This window comes from Gopherus flavomarginatus, chromosome 1 (genome assembly GCF_025201925.1).
Source record: "Gopherus flavomarginatus isolate rGopFla2 chromosome 1, rGopFla2.mat.asm, whole genome shotgun sequence".
In the NCBI taxonomy this organism is placed as follows: Eukaryota; Metazoa; Chordata; order Testudines; family Testudinidae; genus Gopherus; species Gopherus flavomarginatus.
In genome coordinates, this window is record NC_066617.1 from 372,389,481 (window position 1) to 372,407,954 (window position 18,474).

Here is an 18,474-nt window from a genome sequence, read left to right on the forward strand (position 1 = left end):
GCACTTGCTGGTGAGTATTTGCTTCAGGTTGGGGGGCTGTCTGTAAGTGAGGACTGGCCTGTCTCCCAAGGTCTGTGAGAATAAGGGATCGTCCTTCAGGATAGGTTGCAGATCCTTGATGATGCGCTGGAGGGTTTTAGTTGGAGGCTGTAGGTGACGGTTAGTGGCTCTAGATATCTTGACTTTAGAAAAGCTTTTGATATCGTCTCCCACAGTGTTCTTCTCACCAAGTGAAAGAAATACGGGCTGGATGAATGGACTATAAGGTGGATAGAAAGCTGGTTAGATCGTCGGGCTCAATGGGTAGAGATCAACGGCTCAATGTCTAGCTGGCAGCTGGTATCAAGCGGAGTGCCGAGGGGGTCGGTCCTGGTGCCAGTTTTGTTCAACATTTTCATTAATGATCTGGATGATGGAATGGATTGCACCCTCAGCAAGTTTGCAGATAGCACTAAGCTGGGACGAGAGGTAGATACGGTGGAGGGTAGGAGTAGGGTCCAGCGTGACCTAGACAAATTAGAGGATTGGGCCAAAAGAAATCTGATGAGGTTCAACAAGGACAAGTGCAGAGTCCTTCCCTTAGGATGGAAGAATCCCATGCACTACTACAGGCTAGGGACCGACTGGCTAAGCGGCACTTCTGCAGAAAAGGATCTGGGGATTACAGTGGATGAGAAGCTGGATATGAATTGGCAGTGCACCCTTCTTTCCAAGAAGGATAATGGCACATTGGCCCGCATTCGTAGGAGCATTGCTAGCAGATCAAGGGAAGTGATTATTCTCCTCTATTCGGCACTGGAAAGGACACATCTGGAGTAATGGGTCCAATTTTGGTCCCTCTACTACAGAACAGATGTGGATAAATTGGAGAGAGTCCAATGGAGAGCAAAAGACATGATTAGTGGGCTGCGGCACATGATTTATGAGGAGAGGCTGAGGGAACTGGGCTTGTTTAGTTTGCAGAAGAGAAGAATGAGGGGGGATTTGAAAGCAAGTTGCAGTGGGAGAGGTCTAAGTTGGATATTTGGAAAAACTATTTCACTAGGAGGGTGGTGAAGCAGTGGAATCGGTTACCTGGGGAGGTGGTAAAATCTCTATCCTTAGAAGTTTTTAAGGCCCGGCTTCACAAAGCCCTGGCTAGGATGATTTAGTTGGGGTTGGTCCTGCTTTGAGTAAGTGGTTGGATTAGATGACCTCCTGAGTTCTCTTCCAACCCTAATCTTCGAAACAAAGAGTAGGAATAAATGGTCCATTTTCACAATAGAGTAAGGTTAACAGCAGGGTCCCCCCATGGATCTGTACTGGGACCAGTGCTGTTCAACACATTCCTTAATGATCTGGAAAAGGGAGTGAACAGTGAAGTGGCAAAGTTTGCAAGGATACAAAATTATTCAAGATAGTTAAATCCAAAGTTGACTGAGAAAAGTTACAAAGAGATCTCACAAAACTGGATGACTGGGCAACAAAATGGCAGGTGAAATTCAGCATTATTCATAAGTGCAAAATGATGTGCACTGGAATAAAATAATCCTAACTTCATATATATAAGGATGGGGTCTAAATTAGCTATTGCCACTCAGTAAAGAGATCATAGAGTCACCGTGGACAGTTCTCTGATAACTTCTGCTCTAGACACAGCAGTGATCAAAAAGGCTAATAGACTGTTTAGAACCATTAGAAAATGGAGAGAAAATATCATATTGCCAGTGTATAAATCCATGGTACACCCACGTCTTCAATAGTGTGTCCAGTTGTAGTAGCCGCATCTCAAAAAAGTTATTGTGTAACTTGCAACGGTTCAGAGATGGGCAACAAAAAATGATTAAAGATATAGAATGGTTTCCATGTGAGGAGAGACTAAAAAGTCTTAGATTGTTCAGATTAGAAGAGATAACTAAAGGGGGATATGACAAAGGTCTATAAAATCATGTTATTTACTTATATACAAAATGCAAAAGCCAAGGGTTACCTCACAAAGTAAATGAACAGTATATTTAATAAAAACAAGAGAAAGTATTTTTTTCATGGAGCACAGAGCTAACCTGTGGAACTCATTGCCAGGGGATGTTATGATGGCCAAAGGATTTAAAAAAGAATTAGATAAGTTAATGGGGGATAGGTCCATCAATGCCTATAAGCTAAGATGGTTGGGGATGCAAGCCCTTGCTGCTGGTGTCACAAAACCTCTGACCGCCAGAAACCAGGATGGGCTGAGAGGGGATGGATCACTTGATGATTGCCCTGTTCTGTTCACCCGCCCTAAGCACCTGGCACTAGCAATTGTTGGAAAATGGGACACTGGGCTAGCTGGACCTTTGGCCTGACCCAGTATATACCATTCTTATGTTCTTATCAGACATTTCTTCTCAACAGCTGCAGGAATGGAAGGTGAGAATAAAGGAAAAAAGATTCCCACAGTATTTCTGCTGGATGTTGTGTGACGGTAGCAGAAGGTCAAAGAAGCCTCCAAGCCCCAGAAGGAGTCGGCATGTTATCCTCAGCTGCAAAACATTCCTTTAGCAAGAGGTAAGAAACAGCTAATCACACACACACGTTTCTATTCTTCCTCTATCTCTCTCACAGTCAGGGGGACCAGAGATCATGTGCAAATGAGTCCCTCGCCCAGGCACCAGGCCACAGGACCCCCTGGTCTCTCTCCCACCCAGCTACCCCTACGAAGCCACGAGGGTAGGGAAGAGAGCGAGATCAGCATGGGGAAGCCGAGCCCATCCACGCAAAATGTGCCATGAGGCAGCAAAACACAAGGTCCATGGGACGCAGGCCTTGGATACGGAATGAGGGACGGAGGCGAGCAAAGCTGTGACCCTGAGAAGGATTTACGAGTTTGAGAAGGAAACAAACTAACCCAAAGTAACACAGCAGGTTTGTGGCAGAACCAACACTAGAGCCCTTGTCTTTCAATGTGCAGCCCAGCCTATGGCATAGCTCCCTTAGCTGCTGCTTTCTGTTTCCATTAAGAGTCCAGCTCAGCTGCAGTTTGTCAGACAGGAGATGCACACACTGTGCTCTCGCGTATGCTGATGTTTACCTTTGTTCTTTCTTGTTTTGCTATTTCCCTTCAATTTAAAACAAGTCTCACTTGGTCTGGCTGCCTTCTGTGGCAATGTGCAGTGTTGTTGTACCATGTCAGTCGCAGGATATTAGAGAGACAAAGTGGGGGAGTAAAGAGCTTTCATTGGACCCAAATTCTGTTGATGAGAGAGACCAGCTTTCGAGCTTACACAGTGTAAGTACATAGTAAAAATACCCCTAGAGTTCTAATGAAAACTTGGCTTTAATTTCCAAGTCTCAAAGCATTTTGTGTTCCTCCTTTAGCTCGGTACCAAGCTTCTGCTCCAGCATCGATAAAAGAGATTGATCACCCGTTTCAGGATCTCTTTTGTTGTCACCCCATAAACGATGGGGTTTAACATGGGGGGAATGAGCACATAGAGGTTGTCCAATAGGTTGACAATATAACCCGGGATGATGTTCCCAATCTGGTGTGCTAAAGAGGAGAAAACGGCCGGCACGTAGAACATCAGTATGACACAGACATGCGGGCCGCAGGTGCGGAGAGCCTTGAGCCGGGCTTCTTTGGAAGGGAGCAGGAAGACGGCCCTGAGGATCAACCCATATGATACAGCAATGAGCACAATATCTGAACCAATTACTAAAATAGCCACAGCTACGCCATACCAGACGTGGACTGTGATGTCGTCGCAGGCCAGCCGGGCTACGATCATATGCTCACAATAGGTGTGAGGCAGGAGGTTGGTTGGGCAGAAATTCAGCTGCTTCATGAGAACGATGAGAGGTAAAATGATACAGAAACTACTTGTGTCAACTACCAGCCCCATCTTCCCTATCACAGACTTGGTTAGCAAGGAAATGTATCTCAAGAGGTTGCAGATGGCAACGTACCGATCAAATGCCATGGCCAGTAGGATGGCCAACTCGGCAATAAAACTGACATGTATGAAAAACATCTGGGTCAGACAGGCAGCAAAAGAAATTTCCTCCGCCCTAAACCAGAATACAGCCAGCATCTTGGACACTGTAGTGGTAGATAACAGCAGATCAGCAGCGGCCAGCATAGACACAAAAAGATACATGGGCTCATGGAGGCTTTGTTCTGTTAATATGATGAATAGTAGGAGAGAGTTCCCAAAAAGTGACACAACGTAAATAAGACAGAAGGGGATGGCTATCCAGAAATGAGACTCTTCCGTACCTGGGATGCTGATCAGGATATAAATTACAGGGTAAAAAACGGTGTGATTGTGAGCTTTCATCATTTACCATCAAATGGATCTTCTGTTCAGTTTCCAGTAACTAACAGCAAAAGAGAAAATCAGTCAGAATTCGAGCGTCAGCTAGGACTGGACTGCATTTGTTGAGAGAATCATAGATACCATCAAAAACTTCATTGTGAGACAACTGCCTGTCATGTGTGACTGTAAATCCAGTAACACTCTCATACTGCGGAACTGTATTAGGAAGAGAGCCTGAGAAATAAGCCCTTGTATTAGAGGCCTAGTATGAGGTGTGAGGCCTGAGCTAAAGTAACGGTCAAAGCCTTGTTGATATAAAGCAAAATTAGGCTGTGAGCTAGAGGCAGGCCCTGCTCACAGAATCTGGCAAGCACAGGGCTGATATTTGAAAATCACTCATTTCTAAGAGGTGCTGGGCACAGAGCACTCACGTAAACACATTTCAGAAGGGTGATACCAGAACATCTCCATACCAACTCTTTCTCTACAGATAACAGGAACATGGTGACCCATCCTAAAGATATGATCAAGTGTACTAGGTGATAGGTGGTAACCAGCTACATCAGAGAGTGTGAATTAGCTACTTTAGAGTGTCAGTATGTGACTTGTTTGTATTGATGTATGAAATGGAGCCTCAAAAGGAGTGTCTCTGTGTAGCCTAGGGAGGAATGGAAAGTCCCACTGTTCACTGAGCTGGTTCATTGTAATGGGCATACATGTATTAGTGTTCATGTATAGTCTGAGGGATATTGGTGCCGTGCTTCATTGACAATAAACCTGGCTGGGTGCCTTCGTACCTTATGGGATCTTGGGGTCATTCGGTGGTTCACTCGAGGTCTGCTGTGCCAACTGTCTGCGCAGAGCTGGGACAGGACACAGAGAGAACACACACACACACAGCCGAAAATTTTACCACACCAGTAAACCACAATAAGTTACGTACTGCCCCTCTGTCATAACATCTCCATTCCAGAAGAAAGAAGATGGTTTGGATGATTCTGGCCCCAGGTGAAGCAGGACGCACTCTCCTGGTGTTGCTGTCCACAGCAGAATCTCTGCTCTACACATTAGCTAGAGTTGTTCCAGGACTGAATCGGTGACTGGAAAGTGAGTTAAAGCAGCCAGACGACTGGTTCTTCTGGCACTTACACCAATTTACACTCAGTGCTGAGGAGTCACTCCCAGTTAGTAACAGGATGAGAGCAGAACCTCTTTCCTTCACAATCCTCCTGCTGGATCCTACTGGCTCTGAGGCCTTGACCCAGCCAACACTCAAGCCCACGAGTAAATTCATTCACAAGAAACTCCCATTGACTTTTATGAAAATACTCACCTGAGTAAAGTTGCAATTTTTTTTCAGGATTGGGTCCTAAATATGTGGGACAATCTCAGTGAAGCTCTGGTCCACACTACAGACATATATCGGGATAACTGCACTGCTCAGGGTTGTGAAAAATCCTCACCCGTGTGCGACATAGTAACACCAAGCTGACCCCCTGTGTCAACATAGCTACAGCCTCGCGGGGAGGAGGATTAACTACACTACCGGGGAGCTCTCCCGCATCAGCGCAGAGCATCTCCACTAACTCACCACAGCGGTGCAGTTGCGCGAACGCAGCATTTTAAGCCTGTCTGAGCTGGTGGCTCTGCTCCAGACAACTACAGCTGCAGTAGGTGTAGGGGGACCAGACATCCCATTTTTTAAGGGACAGTCTCATATTTAAGCCCTCCTGCAAGTGTCTCAACTTTTTCTTCAAGCAGGTAAATTGTCTTGTATTTTCTATCTCCCCCCATCCATACTAGCAGGTCCTGCTGCTGGCCAGATCCCTGCTCCCCAGATGCCCGCCTACCAGTGGTGAGTGGGGGAGTCTAGGCCCAATAATGGGGGTGGGGGTGCAAGCTGGTGACAGGGCAAAGATGCAGCATACAGAGCACACCCCCACCGCTGCACCCTCAGCTGAGCACCCCCTACGTGCTAGCTCTCAGCCAACAGGGCCCCACCACCCATCCCATTTCCCATTGTCATCGGCTGCACACGGCTAGCTGCAGTGGTTGGTAAGTGCGGGCAGGCACCAGGCAGTGGTTACATGTCGCCTCTGCTGCCCACCCATCAGCCCTTTACATGCTCCCCCTCATGCTTTGTCCCTTCACCCTCCCCTCACCCAGCCCCACTGCTCCTCCATGTCCCCCGCAGCGGGGCACATCCTGCTCCCAGCGCTGTGCAGAGAACCAGCCCCTCTTCAGAGCACTCAGCTCACCAACAGACTAGCCAGCTGGCCCCTTCCTTCCCCCACTGCCTCTGGCTGGGCCGGTGCCCAGGGAAAGCCCCAGACCCTCCGGACTGGGGCACTGGCCAGGAGGTGCTGAGACCTGCATGTGCCAAAGCCCCCACACAGCGTTGGCACGGGGCAGCCTCTCCGCCCCTCAGCTAAGCTCTGGAGTGGTGGGGGGTGGAGGGGGAAGCAATTGCCAGCCTGGTCATGCCATAAATCTGCAGGCTGCACAGCAGCCCTCAGGGCAGGGGCCTAGCATCCTCTTCACTCCCCAGCCCCCCACCCTGGGTTCTGCCCCTGAGGTTGCTGGTCTGATCCATCCCCTAGGCATCCTCCCCTGCTGAGCCACCTCTCTATCCTGTATCTCTGAAGCCCCTGTAGGCAGCTTCTTAGGGCCCTGATGCACAATGCTGCCTCAGGATTTAACCCTTTCCTGCCCTCACTGTAGCCAGGGGACAGGAGGCAGCTGGGATACATTGGGTGGCCTGCAGTGAGGGAGTGAGGGGAAACGTCAAGGAAGAGAAAAGATGTGCTCTGCAAATCCACGAGCCAGGTAATCTTCACAGTTGAGAATATGAGAGAGATTCCCTAACCTGAACCATTCATTTTAGATGACAAATCTGAGAAACTCTCCCAGATTGAAGTGTCATTACAGGAGATTTTGGACCAAACTGATAAACTAAACAGTAGTAAGTCACCAGGCCCAGATGGGATTCACCCAAGAGTTCTGAAGGAACTCAAATGTGAAATTGTAGAACTACTAACTGTAATCTTTAACCTATCAATTAAATCAGCTTCTGTACCAAATGACTGGAGGACAGCTAATGTGACACCAATTTTTTAAAAAGAGCTGTAGAGGTGATCCCGGCAATTACAGGCTGGTAAGTCTGACTTCAGTACCAGGCAACTGGTTGAAATGACAGTGAAGAACAAAATTGTCAGACACAGAGATGAACATAATTTGTTGGGAAGAGTCAATATGTTTTTTCTAAAGAAAATCATGCCTCTCCAATCTGCTAGAATTCTTTGAAGGGGTCAACAAGCATGTGGACAAAGGGGATCCAGTGGATAGAGTGTACTTAGATTTTCAGAAAGCCTTTGACAAGGTCCCTCACCAAAGGCTCTTCAGCAAACTAAGCTGTCATGGGATAAGAGGGAAGGCCCTCTCATGGATTGATAACTGGTTAAAAGATAGGAAACAAAGGGTAGGAATAAATGGACAGTTTTCAGAATGGAGAGAGGTAAATAGTGGTGTCCCCCAGGGACCTGTACGGGGACCAGTCCTATTCAAGATATTCATATATGATTTGGAAAAAGGGATAAGCAGTGAGGTAGCAAAATTTGCAGATGATACAAAACTTCTCAAGATAGTTAAGTCCCAGGCAGAGTGCGAAGAGCTGCAGAAGGATCTCTCAAAACTGTGTGACTGGACAAGAAAATGGCAGATGAAATTCAATATTGATAAATGCAAAGTAATGCATGTTGGAAAACATAATCTCAACTATACATAGGAAATGATAGGGTGTAAATTAGCTGTTACCACTCGAGAAACAGATTTTGACATCATTATGGATAGTTCTCAGAAAACAGCCACTCAGTATGTAATGGCAGTCAAAAAAGTGAACAGAATGTTGGGAATCATTAACAAAGGGGTATATAGCAATACAGAAAATGTCATATTGCCTCTTTATATGTCCATGGTACGCCCACATCTTGAAGACTGTGTGCAGATGTGGTCACCCCATGTCAAAAATTGATATATTGGAATTGGAAAAGATTCAAGAAAGGGCAACAAAATGATTACGGGTATGGAACGGCTGCCATATAAGGAGAGATTAAGAAGACTGGGACTTTTCAGCTTGGAAGAGAGATGACTAAGGGAGGATATAATAGAGGTTTATAAAATCATTGGCCACTGTCGGTAGACAGAGTACAGGGCTGGATGGACCTTTGTTCTGACCCAGAACGGCCATTCTCATGTTCTTATCCCTTCCCCGCCCCCCCAACTCCCCTGCAATTGGAAGCAGCTCCCGTCCCTTCCTTCCCACTCTGTGCTGAAAGGCTGCTGCTGGGCATATTCTGGTGTGAACCCTGGCAGAAATTGGGGGGAAGGGGGTGGTATGTGACCTTGCATCCCCCCTTGCCCCCACATGTGCCTTGCAAAGACTCGGTGCAAGGTAGCAGAAGAGGCAGATGCATCCCAGGGTCCAGGCAGGCACGAAAGGTACAGTGTGCCAGAGAAAGAGGGTCAGGTCGGTTGGCCAGTCACCCCCTCTTTTGTGAGAGAGGTGTACAGGAATGTGTGTGTGTCACCTCTCCTCGTATGTGTGTGTGGGTGGGTAGGGCTGTGTGTGTCACCCCGCCCTGTGTGAACCCTAAAGCCTTAAAGAGAAGAAGGTAGTTACAAAGAAAACAACTATGTCCTAGTTGTTTTTAACAGGGGCTCAGTCAACCTGTTGTTAATTTGAACATTTCCACTGCATCATTCTGATTGATTGCCAGGCAGCTCCCTTGAATACGAGCAATTTTACCAGGTGTCCTGCATTCAGCATAGGGAGATGAGGTCACCCTAAGTAGGTGGGACATCAGTATCTAAGCAGCCCTGATAATCGGCTGCTCCTGGGTTCTACAGTTCTGACATTCACAGCTAAGCTCCTTGAAACCCGCTGATTCCTACCAACCAGACCTGACCCAGTCCTGATGTTCTTATGGAGTTAATGGAATTGTTGCCTGAGTGAAGGCCTCAGGATCTGGGGTGCAGAGTACCAGAGGGCATGAGTAGGTTTCCAATGAGATTTATTCTACAGTCACGTAGCTAAGAATGGCCCAGTCCAAAGCCCACTGAGTTCAACAGCAAGACCCCCAGTGACGCTCATGGGAGCGGATCAGGATAACCTGGCAACCGCTTCCTAACACCCACCTCAGTCCTGTCACAGAAGCGTATCTCAGAGCCCGGATCCCATTCTGCCCCTGCAGTCAGAGTTACGCACCTCCACTCTCTCCAACCCCAGCTCAACATTTCCTAGGTTTCATGTTTCCATTCTCCCCTTCACAGATTCATTCCATGCAAACGACTCACCAGGCTCCGGCCCCAGCTGGGGAGTAGGAATCTCTCCTTGTGACCGGGTTGGGGAGCTGCAGGCGGCAGGGAATCTGCACTGACCGGGGCTGAGGTACAGGGATATTTATACTGCTGCCCTGGGAATCCCAGCGGGGACTCAGAGCCAGCACGGAGCCCCAGGGACCTGCCTCTGTGCCTGGCTCAGGTGGGGAAGAGCAGCAGAGAATTAACCCTTTCCTCCTCTCACATGTTTGCTCTGATTATTTTTCCTTTTGTTCATTATTTAGAAAGGTCCTTGTAACACTGAGGCCCCCAGCAAAGAGTTCCTTGAAAACAGGTCTTGTTTCAGGCTTGACAAACTCACTGGAAAACACTCAAGTATTACGGAATATTGACCCATAAAGAGTAGCATGTAAGGTGTGTGCAGAAAGCTTGTAACTTGTCAAGCGAGCTTTATGGACTTGGAGTCGAAGTTAGTCACCAGGGCCGTGTGTCTAGGTGATGGCACTTCCAGGAGGGTGTTGTCACCTCACCTTGGTTAGCTGGGGATGTAATGACAGACTCAGTTCTCCAGCCTTGCTCCAGCCCAAGATTATCAATGGAAAACCATGAGAAACAACTTCAGTCAACACCACCTGGAGGTAAATAAAGGAACCGTACAACAGACAGGATTGCCCGGCCTATGAACAGAGACAAACGACTGTTTCATGATAACCCCAAGTGGAGACCGGTCGTCTGGATCCTTTCAAGGAGGAGACATCTCCTGGCGCGGGGACGTTCTCATGAAAAATTGGATCCTGAAGTCAGGGGGTAACAGGGTGACTCACAGTCCTGGGAGCCGAAAGAACCATCATAGTCGTTTTTACACAGGCTGCCTTTAGTCTCCCTTAGTGCAACCATCCCGAAAACCTGCATGTGTGTGTGTGTGTGTGTGTCTGTAGCTCCATCAGTCCCAGGATATAAAAGAGACAAGGTGGGGGAGGGAATATCTTTCACTGGACCAACTTCTGTCAGCCTTATCACTTTGAATGGTCCCTTTGAATAGGTGCAAACTACTCACACTAAACTATCTGTACCTTTCCCAGAGCTGAAAAACTGTTCCATGTAGCTCGAAAGCGTGTCTCTGTCCACAAGAGATGTCAGTCCAATAATAGTTATCCCCTCCCCCACCCCCTCTCTCGCTCTGTGTTTATGTAACTTGGTAGGTGGTAGAGAGAGGGGTAATCTGGAGCTGCTCTTCCTCTCGTAGCAGAAGAACAAGGGACATGCACAGAAAGTAGAAGGTGGCAAATAAAAACCAATACAAGGAAATACTTTCCCACAAAACAAATAATCAAACTGTGGAACTCGCTGCTGCAGGATTTTGTTGAGGCCAAAACTTTCGAAAGATTCAAAAAGCGATTGGACATTTATCTATCAAAAATACCCAGAATTACCAGACCTAATGACCACACACATTTTGGAAGGGTGAGTGACCCCCATGGCTCTGGGTTTTAGCGAGTCTCTGTTAGAGATAAGGATGGGATGCAGGGTGTGAGGGGAAGATTATCCCATATCCCCTCATGAGAGATTCTCACAGCTTCTTCCGAAGCATCTGGTGCTGGCCACTGCTGGAGACGGGCTACTTTGCTTGATGGACCCGGGTCTGATCCAGTCTGGTGGTTCCCATGTTCCTCTACCAAGGTGCAGAGTTGACTTGCTGCAGCACCCACCCTGGGACACACCTCAGCCTAGATTTCAAGAGGTGCTGAGCACTCGCAGCTCCCACTCTCTGCTCTTGGAGTGGTGGGTGCTCAGCAGCTGTGAAAAGACAGACCCTGAATGACTCAACTCAGCATCCAAACAGAAGCGTTGGATGCTCCCAAAAAGTGTGTGTGTTGGACGGGGGCCCACCGGTGCCTGAAATCGGGCCTGCCCCCCCCACACTGTCCCTTTCCCCAAGGCCCCTACCTGCCCTGCCTCTGCCCCTGAAAACCCACCTCACTCCTTCTACCCGAGCCGCTGCCTGCACATCCCCTCCCCATGAAGCCCCACCATCACATAGCCCCCTCCCCTGAGGCCCCATCCCACCCCTTCTCCCCAAGCCCCCATTCACTCCTCTCCACCCTCTCTCCCATCACTCGCCATTCTGGCTGTAAGCACTGGGAGGGTTTAGCCCTCCTACTTTTATCGGTGATGGGGCCAAGGCACTTGCCCCCCCTCATTCCAGTGCCCCTGCGTCCAAACCTGAAACCCTTTAAATCAGCAGCCACTTAGGAAAATTTTTGCCTGGAGTGTAGGGGACTGGACTAGATGACCCGTGAGGTGTCTTCCAGCCCTACACGTCTAGGATTATCACTGTGTAATGTCCCCTTGGTGTTTCAGGTCAGGTCAACTGTCCTGATGGCTTCTGTCAGTGAGGGGCTGAGGCAGATAATTTGTCTTCTCAGTGTGACTTGATTGGTGGCAGTAGTAAAGGGCGCCAGGAGAGAAGGCTGCCATGGGCCTTTTTGACTCTGCCTCCATTACTGTCTGGGCGTCAGGGACCACAGGTCTTGAACATCAGGCTACAGGGCCCTTAGGCGCTAGTAAACCCCTGTGACAATGTGGGTTTTTCCTCCTTATTATGTTGTACACAAGCGTATTTGAGTCTTACATTTTTGCATAACTACTGTGTGTGCCTCAGTTTCCCTCTTGTGCTGCACCAGTGATTAAGTGATGGGAATAAGGCTGGGTGACATTTGCTGAAGGCCTCAGGACCAGGTGAGCTGGCTCCAGCTGCCTGCATGTCAGCAATGGCTGGTGCCCTTCCTCACCTGGGACCAAAGATGGAGTATGATGTTGCACTCCATATGCTTTCTGAATATATGCTTATAAATGTAAATATGATGTAACTGGAATATGCTTTAGGCAAAAAGGTATCATTACAAAGCTTATCATCTACTGAGAGTGTTCATCCTATTTGTTTGCAGGTATTATTTCTATGTCTAGAGTTAGGAGAATAAGGGCTTGTCTACAGCACACAGCTTTTAGTGACAAGGCTTGGGGAGCAAACAGCTGTGCATATCTCTCTATCAGTGTTATAGAGCGTGGAAAATGTATGAGTTTATCCTGCATAAGTTTTATACAGAATAAAACAGATTTATTTGGTCTATGGATCCCATTGGGAAATGGGTGTCAGGATGCTAGCGTGGTAATCTGCTGAACTGTATTTGGTTACAGTCTGCTCCTTTGAGGGGGTGGCCCAGGCCTGTGTTGCAGCAGGCTGGCTTATCTGGCACAACAAGGCAGGGTTCTGGAGTCCCAAGCTGGCAGGGATAACGGGCTCAGAGGTAATTTCAGCTCATCAGGTGGCAGTCCCAAGGAGGTCTCTGTGATCCAAACTGTCACAGGGAGATGCACCCAAGAGACACTTTGCCCAGAAAGAGAGACAAACAACAGGAGGAGGAGCAACAGGCATGTCAGAGGTCAGGCCTCTGGAAGCTGGGCAGTCTGCTGTGGGGGACTTATAGAGAGGGGAGTCTGGGGTGTCCAGCCCAAGGTCCCCCAAGATGGAGTTTGCTAAAAGTCACTGATTTCTGTGCTAACGAGCTCTGCTCTACACTCTGTTCCTTTGATAAATAAACCTTCTGTTTTACACATTGGCTGAAAGTGACAACTGACTTCAGAGTCGATGTGCAGGGCCCTCTGGCTTCCCCACAACCTCCTCTTTCATTGTGGGGGTTTCACCGTGACTCGGATGATGTGGGAGTTGGCGGCGATGACTGGGCAGGCGATGGTGTTCTCTCCGCTCTCAGCCAGGCTTAGGGAGGCTCAGGGAGGGCCCAGGAGAGCCGGAGGGGGCAGGGGGGCTGGTTTGCTTCACTGTGGTGAAATTCTTTGTCTTGTTCTTGCTGCTGTGATCACAGATCTGTGGGTGGGGGAGCACGAGAAAGGAGCCAACCTCCCTCAGCCCTTGCTAATGCCAGAATCCAGGCCCCAGTCATGTATACCAGCCCCCACCTCTTCACTCCCAGGGCACCAGCTCCCTCCTGCCCTCCTGCTTCTCCAGCAGTTCACCGCACTGCCTGACAGCTGGGCTGACTGTGACATCATCGATGACATCTTTGTGAGCAGTAATGTCATTGGAAGCCCCTATCTCCCTGCTCCCCGAAACGGACAGACCCAGGAAAGTTGCTGATCCATCGGAGAGGGCTCAGAGAAGAGCCACGGGAACGATTAAAGGATTAGAAACCCTGCCTGATAGTGATGGGCTCAAAGAGCCCAGTCAGTTCAGTTTAACAAAAAGAAAGTTAAGTCTGATCTCAGTGTGTAAGTACCTACACAGGGCACACACATATAACAACAGGCTCTTTTCCCTGGCAGAGAAAGGTCTCACACAATCCAATGCTGGAAGTGGAAGCTAGACACATTCAGATTGGGAATAAAGTGGAGATTTCTAACAGCAAGAACAATTGGAACAATTTATAAGGGTTGTGGTGGATTCTCTATCATTGACCATTGTTCAATCAAGATGGGATATTTTTCTAAAATTTCGGCCCTGGGAATTTTTTGGGGGAAGGTCTCCAGCCTGTGAGATGCAGGGGATCAGACTGTATGAGCACAATGTTGCCTTCTGGTTTTGGAATTAGTGAATCAGTGAATAATGGGGATGCAAAGTCTCCAATGGGCCAGTTCCCCTGGTCAGATTCTCCTTGGCCTTGGTGTGATGTCTAGTCTGTAAGTTCCTCAGTATAGGGTCACGTCTCAGTTTGGGAAGTGTCTGGCACAGACCTTTGGGCCCCACTGGAAACAAGATTAAATAATAATATGCAGTTGTTCTTCAGTGGATCTCAAAGCAGTCTATAAAGGATGTCAGTGTCATTATTCCCATTTTACAGAAGAGGAAACTGAGTTACAGGGAGGCAAAGTGATTTGCCCAAGGTTCTCCAGCAGGGTGGTGGCAGAGTGTGGGAATAGAATGCAGATCTCCTGAGTCCCACCCCATATTCACAGCCTGTATGGATGTCATCCAGGGTCTACATCTCCCTGCCCCTTTGTGCATCAGTAACTCGTTAAAATAGAGGAAATAAGGGGGAATAAGTGGTTCATTTCACAATGGAGAGAGGTAAACAGTGGGGTCCCCCAAGGATCCTGTACCGGGACCAGTGCTGTTCAACACATTCCTTAATGATCCAGAAAAGGTAGTGAACAGTGAAGTGGCAAAGTTTGGAGGGGACACAAAATTATTCAAGATAGTTTAATCCAAAGTTGACTGAGAAAAGTTACAGAGGGATCTCACTGGACAATGAAATGGCCAATTAAATTCAGCATTGATAAGTGAAAAATGATGCACACTGGAAAAAATCATCCTAAATACACATATATAAGGATGGGGTCTAAATTAGCTGATACCACCCAACAAAGAGATTGTGGAGTTGTCATCGGGTAGTTCTTTGAAAATTTCTTCTCTATGCACAGCAGTGGTCAAAAAGGCTAATAGATCGTTAAGTACCATTAGGATATGTATAGAAAATGTTATGCTGCCACTATACAAATCCATGGTACGGCCACACATTCAATAGTGTGTGCAGTTCTGGTACCCAATCTCAGTAAAGATATAGTGTAACTTGAAAAGGGTCAGAGAAGGGCAAGAAAGACAATTAAGGGTATAGAATGGCTTTCATATGAGGAGAGACTAAAAAGACTTGGACCGTTCAACTTAGAAAAGAGACAGCTAACGGGGGACATGACAGAGGTCTATAAAATCATGATTGGTGCGTAGAAAGTGAATAGAGAAATGTTATTTTCTTTTTCATACAATGCAAAAACCAGGGTGTCAAACCTTAGTCCCAGATTTGGACCTTAGCTTCCAAAATATGGGGGTTAGCATGAAAACCTCCAAGCTTAGTTACCAGCTTGGACCTGGTACTTGCTGCCACCACCCAAAAAATTAGAGTGTTTTGGGGCACTCTGGTCCCCCTGAAAAACCTTCCCTGGGGACCCCAAGACCCAAATCCCTTGAGTCTCACAACAAAGGGAAATAATCCTTTTTCCCTTCCCCCCCTCCAGGTGCTCCTGGAGAGATACACAGACACAAGCTCTGTGAATCCAAACAGAGTGACTCCCCCTCTCCATTCCCAGTCCTGGAAACAAAAGCACTTTCCTCTTCATCCAGAGGGAATGCAAAAATCAGGCTAGCAAATCCAACACACACAGATCTCCCCCTGATTTCTTCCTCCCACCAATTTCCTGGTGAGTACAGACTCAATTTCCCTGAAGTAAAGAAAAACTCCAACAGGTTTTAAAAAGGAAGCTTTATATAAAAAAGAAAGAAAAATACATACAAATGGTCTCTCTGTATTAAGGTGACAAAATACAGGGTTAATTGCTTAAAAAAAATATGAATAAACAGCCTTATTCAAAAAGAATACAAATCAAAGCACTCCAGCACTTATATTCATGCAAATACCAAAGAAAAGAAACCATATAACTTACTATCTGATCTCGTTGTCCTTACACTTAGAAACAGAAGATTAGAAATCAGAAACTACTTCTCCAAAGCTCAGAGAAAGCAGGCAGACAGAAAACAAAGACTTCAGACACAAAATTCCCTCCACCCAAAGTTGAAAAAATCCGGTTTCCTGATTGGTCCTCTGGTCAAGTGCTTCAGGTGAAAGAGACATTAACCCTTAGCTATCTGTTTATGACACGCCCCCCAAATTCCAGACAGTGGGGAAGCTCACTGGCGGCGATTTCCTTCTAGAACTTTAAAATAAACAGATTACTACAACACAACACATGCACCTTTACATATACTACTAAGTATATAACTAACAGACATCTACATTTTAAGAACACTTTTTAACTACTGAATTATGGGAAACTCTCACGGGAGAGAGCATCAGCAACTTTGTTAGAAGCTCCTGTGATGTGTTGAATTTCAAAATCAAAATTCTTGGAGAGCTAAACTCCAACGAAGAAGTTTCTTGTTGTTCCCCTTGGCAGTATGAATCCACTTTAGTGTAGCATGGTCAGTTTGTAGTTGGAACCGCCGTCCCCAAACATATGGGCGTAGCTTTTCCAGGGCGTACACAATGGCATAGCATTCCTTTTCACTGACTGACCAGTGACTTTCCCTCTCAGACAGTTTCTTGCTGAGAAACACGACAGGATGGAAGTTGTGATCTGTTGCTTCCTGCATGAGCACTGCTCCTATACCACACTCAGATGCATCTGTGGTTACTAGGAATGGCTTGTCAAAGTCCGGGGCCCTGAGCACAGGGTCAGACATGAGCATCGCCTTAAGCTGGGTAAAGGCCTTTTGACACTCATCAGTCCACTTAACTGCATTTGGCTGGGTCTTTTTGGTCAGGTCGGTCAGTGGGGCAGCGATTTGGCTCTAGTGTGGTAGAAATCGCCTGTAGTATCCGGCCAAGCCTAAGAAGGATTGGACCTGCTTCTTGGACCGTGGGACAGGCCACTTTTGGATAGCATCCACCATGGCCTGTAGGGGGTTTATGGTTCCTCGACCCACCTGGTGCCCCAGGTAAGTCACTCTGTTTTGGCCTATTTGACACTTTTTGGCCTTAACAGTTAGTCCGGCCTGCCTGATGCGCTGAAAAACCTTTTCCAGGTGTAGTAGGTGTTCGGGCCAGGAGTCTGAAAAAATGGCCACATCATCGAGGTAGGCAACTGCAAATTCTCCCAGTCCAGCTAGTAGACCATCTACCAGCCTCTGGAAGGTGGCGGGTGCATTTCGAAGGCCGAAAGGAAGGACATTGAATTCATACACCCCCGCATGGGTGACGAATGCTGACCTCTCCTTGGCAGGTTCATCTAGCGGTACTTGCCAGTACCCCTTGGTTAAGTCTATTGTAGAGATGAACTGGGCACGTCCCAACTTCTCCAATAGCTCATCAGTGCGTGGCATTGGATAGTTGTCCGGACGAGTTACCGCATTTAGCTTACAGTAGTCCACGCAAAAGCGTATTTCCCCATCTGGTTTGGGTACCAGAACCACTGGAGATGCCCATGCACTGGTAGATGGGCGGATTATACCCATCTGTAGCATGTTCTGGATCTCCCGTTCTATAGCAGCTTGGGCACGAGGAAACACCTTGTAGGGTGGGGTTCTGATTGGGTGAGCATTACCTGTGTCAATGGAGTGGTATGCCCGTTCAGTCCGTCCTGGGGTGGCTGAGAACAATGGGGCGAAGCTAGTGCACAGCTCCTTGATTTGTTGCCGCTGCAGACGTTCCAGGGTGGTTGAGAGGTTCACCTCTTCCACGCCACCGTCTTTTTTCCCGTCGTAGTAGACACCGTCAGGCCACTCAGCATCATCTCCCTGGACTGTAAACTGACAAACCTGTAAGTCTCTGGAATAGAAAGGCTTGAGAGAATTAACATGGTACACTTTAGGCTTTAGTGAGGAATTGGGAAATGCTACGAGGTAGTTTACAGTTCCCAGGCGCTCTTGGACCGTGAATGGCGCTTCCCATGATGCTTCCATCTTATGGGCCTGTTGCGCCTTCAAGACCATAACCTGGTCTCCTACCTTGAAGGAACGTTCTCTGGCATGTCTGTCATACCAGGCCTTTTGCTCTTCTTGAGCATCATTTAGGTTCTCTCTAGCAAGGGCTAAAGAGTGTCGGAGGGTGCTTTGTAGGTTGCTTACAAAGTCCAGAATGTTAGTTCCTGGAGAAGGCGTAAACCCCTCCCATTGCTGCTTCACCAACTGTAATGGCCCCTTAACCTCGTGACCATACACAAGTTCAAACGGTGAAAACCCTAAACTGGGATGTGGTACAGCCCTGTAGGCAAACAGCAACTGCTGCAACACTAGGTCCCAATTATTGGAGAATTCGTTGATGAATTTTCGTATCATGGCCCCCAAAGTTCCATTGAA

The 18,474-nt window shown here is 47.6% G+C and overlaps 1 protein-coding gene across 1 annotated transcript; it reads right to left on the reverse strand.

Annotated features, from left to right (window-relative positions):
- Positions 1-3,332: 3,332 nt before the first annotated feature.
- LOC127044348 (olfactory receptor 52B2-like) lies at positions 3,333-4,298 on the reverse strand. Its single transcript, XM_050939090.1, has one exon. It carries the CDS (start codon positions 4,296-4,298, stop codon positions 3,333-3,335), a length of 966 nt encoding a protein of 321 aa, XP_050795047.1.
- Positions 4,299-18,474: the final 14,176 nt, after the last annotated feature.

Bases quoted from the DNA above. Each gene is read 5' to 3' on its own strand.
- LOC127044348 (XM_050939090.1), bottom strand. From the start codon at position 4,298: ATGATGAAAGCTCACAATCACACCGTTTTTTACCCTGTAATTTATATC.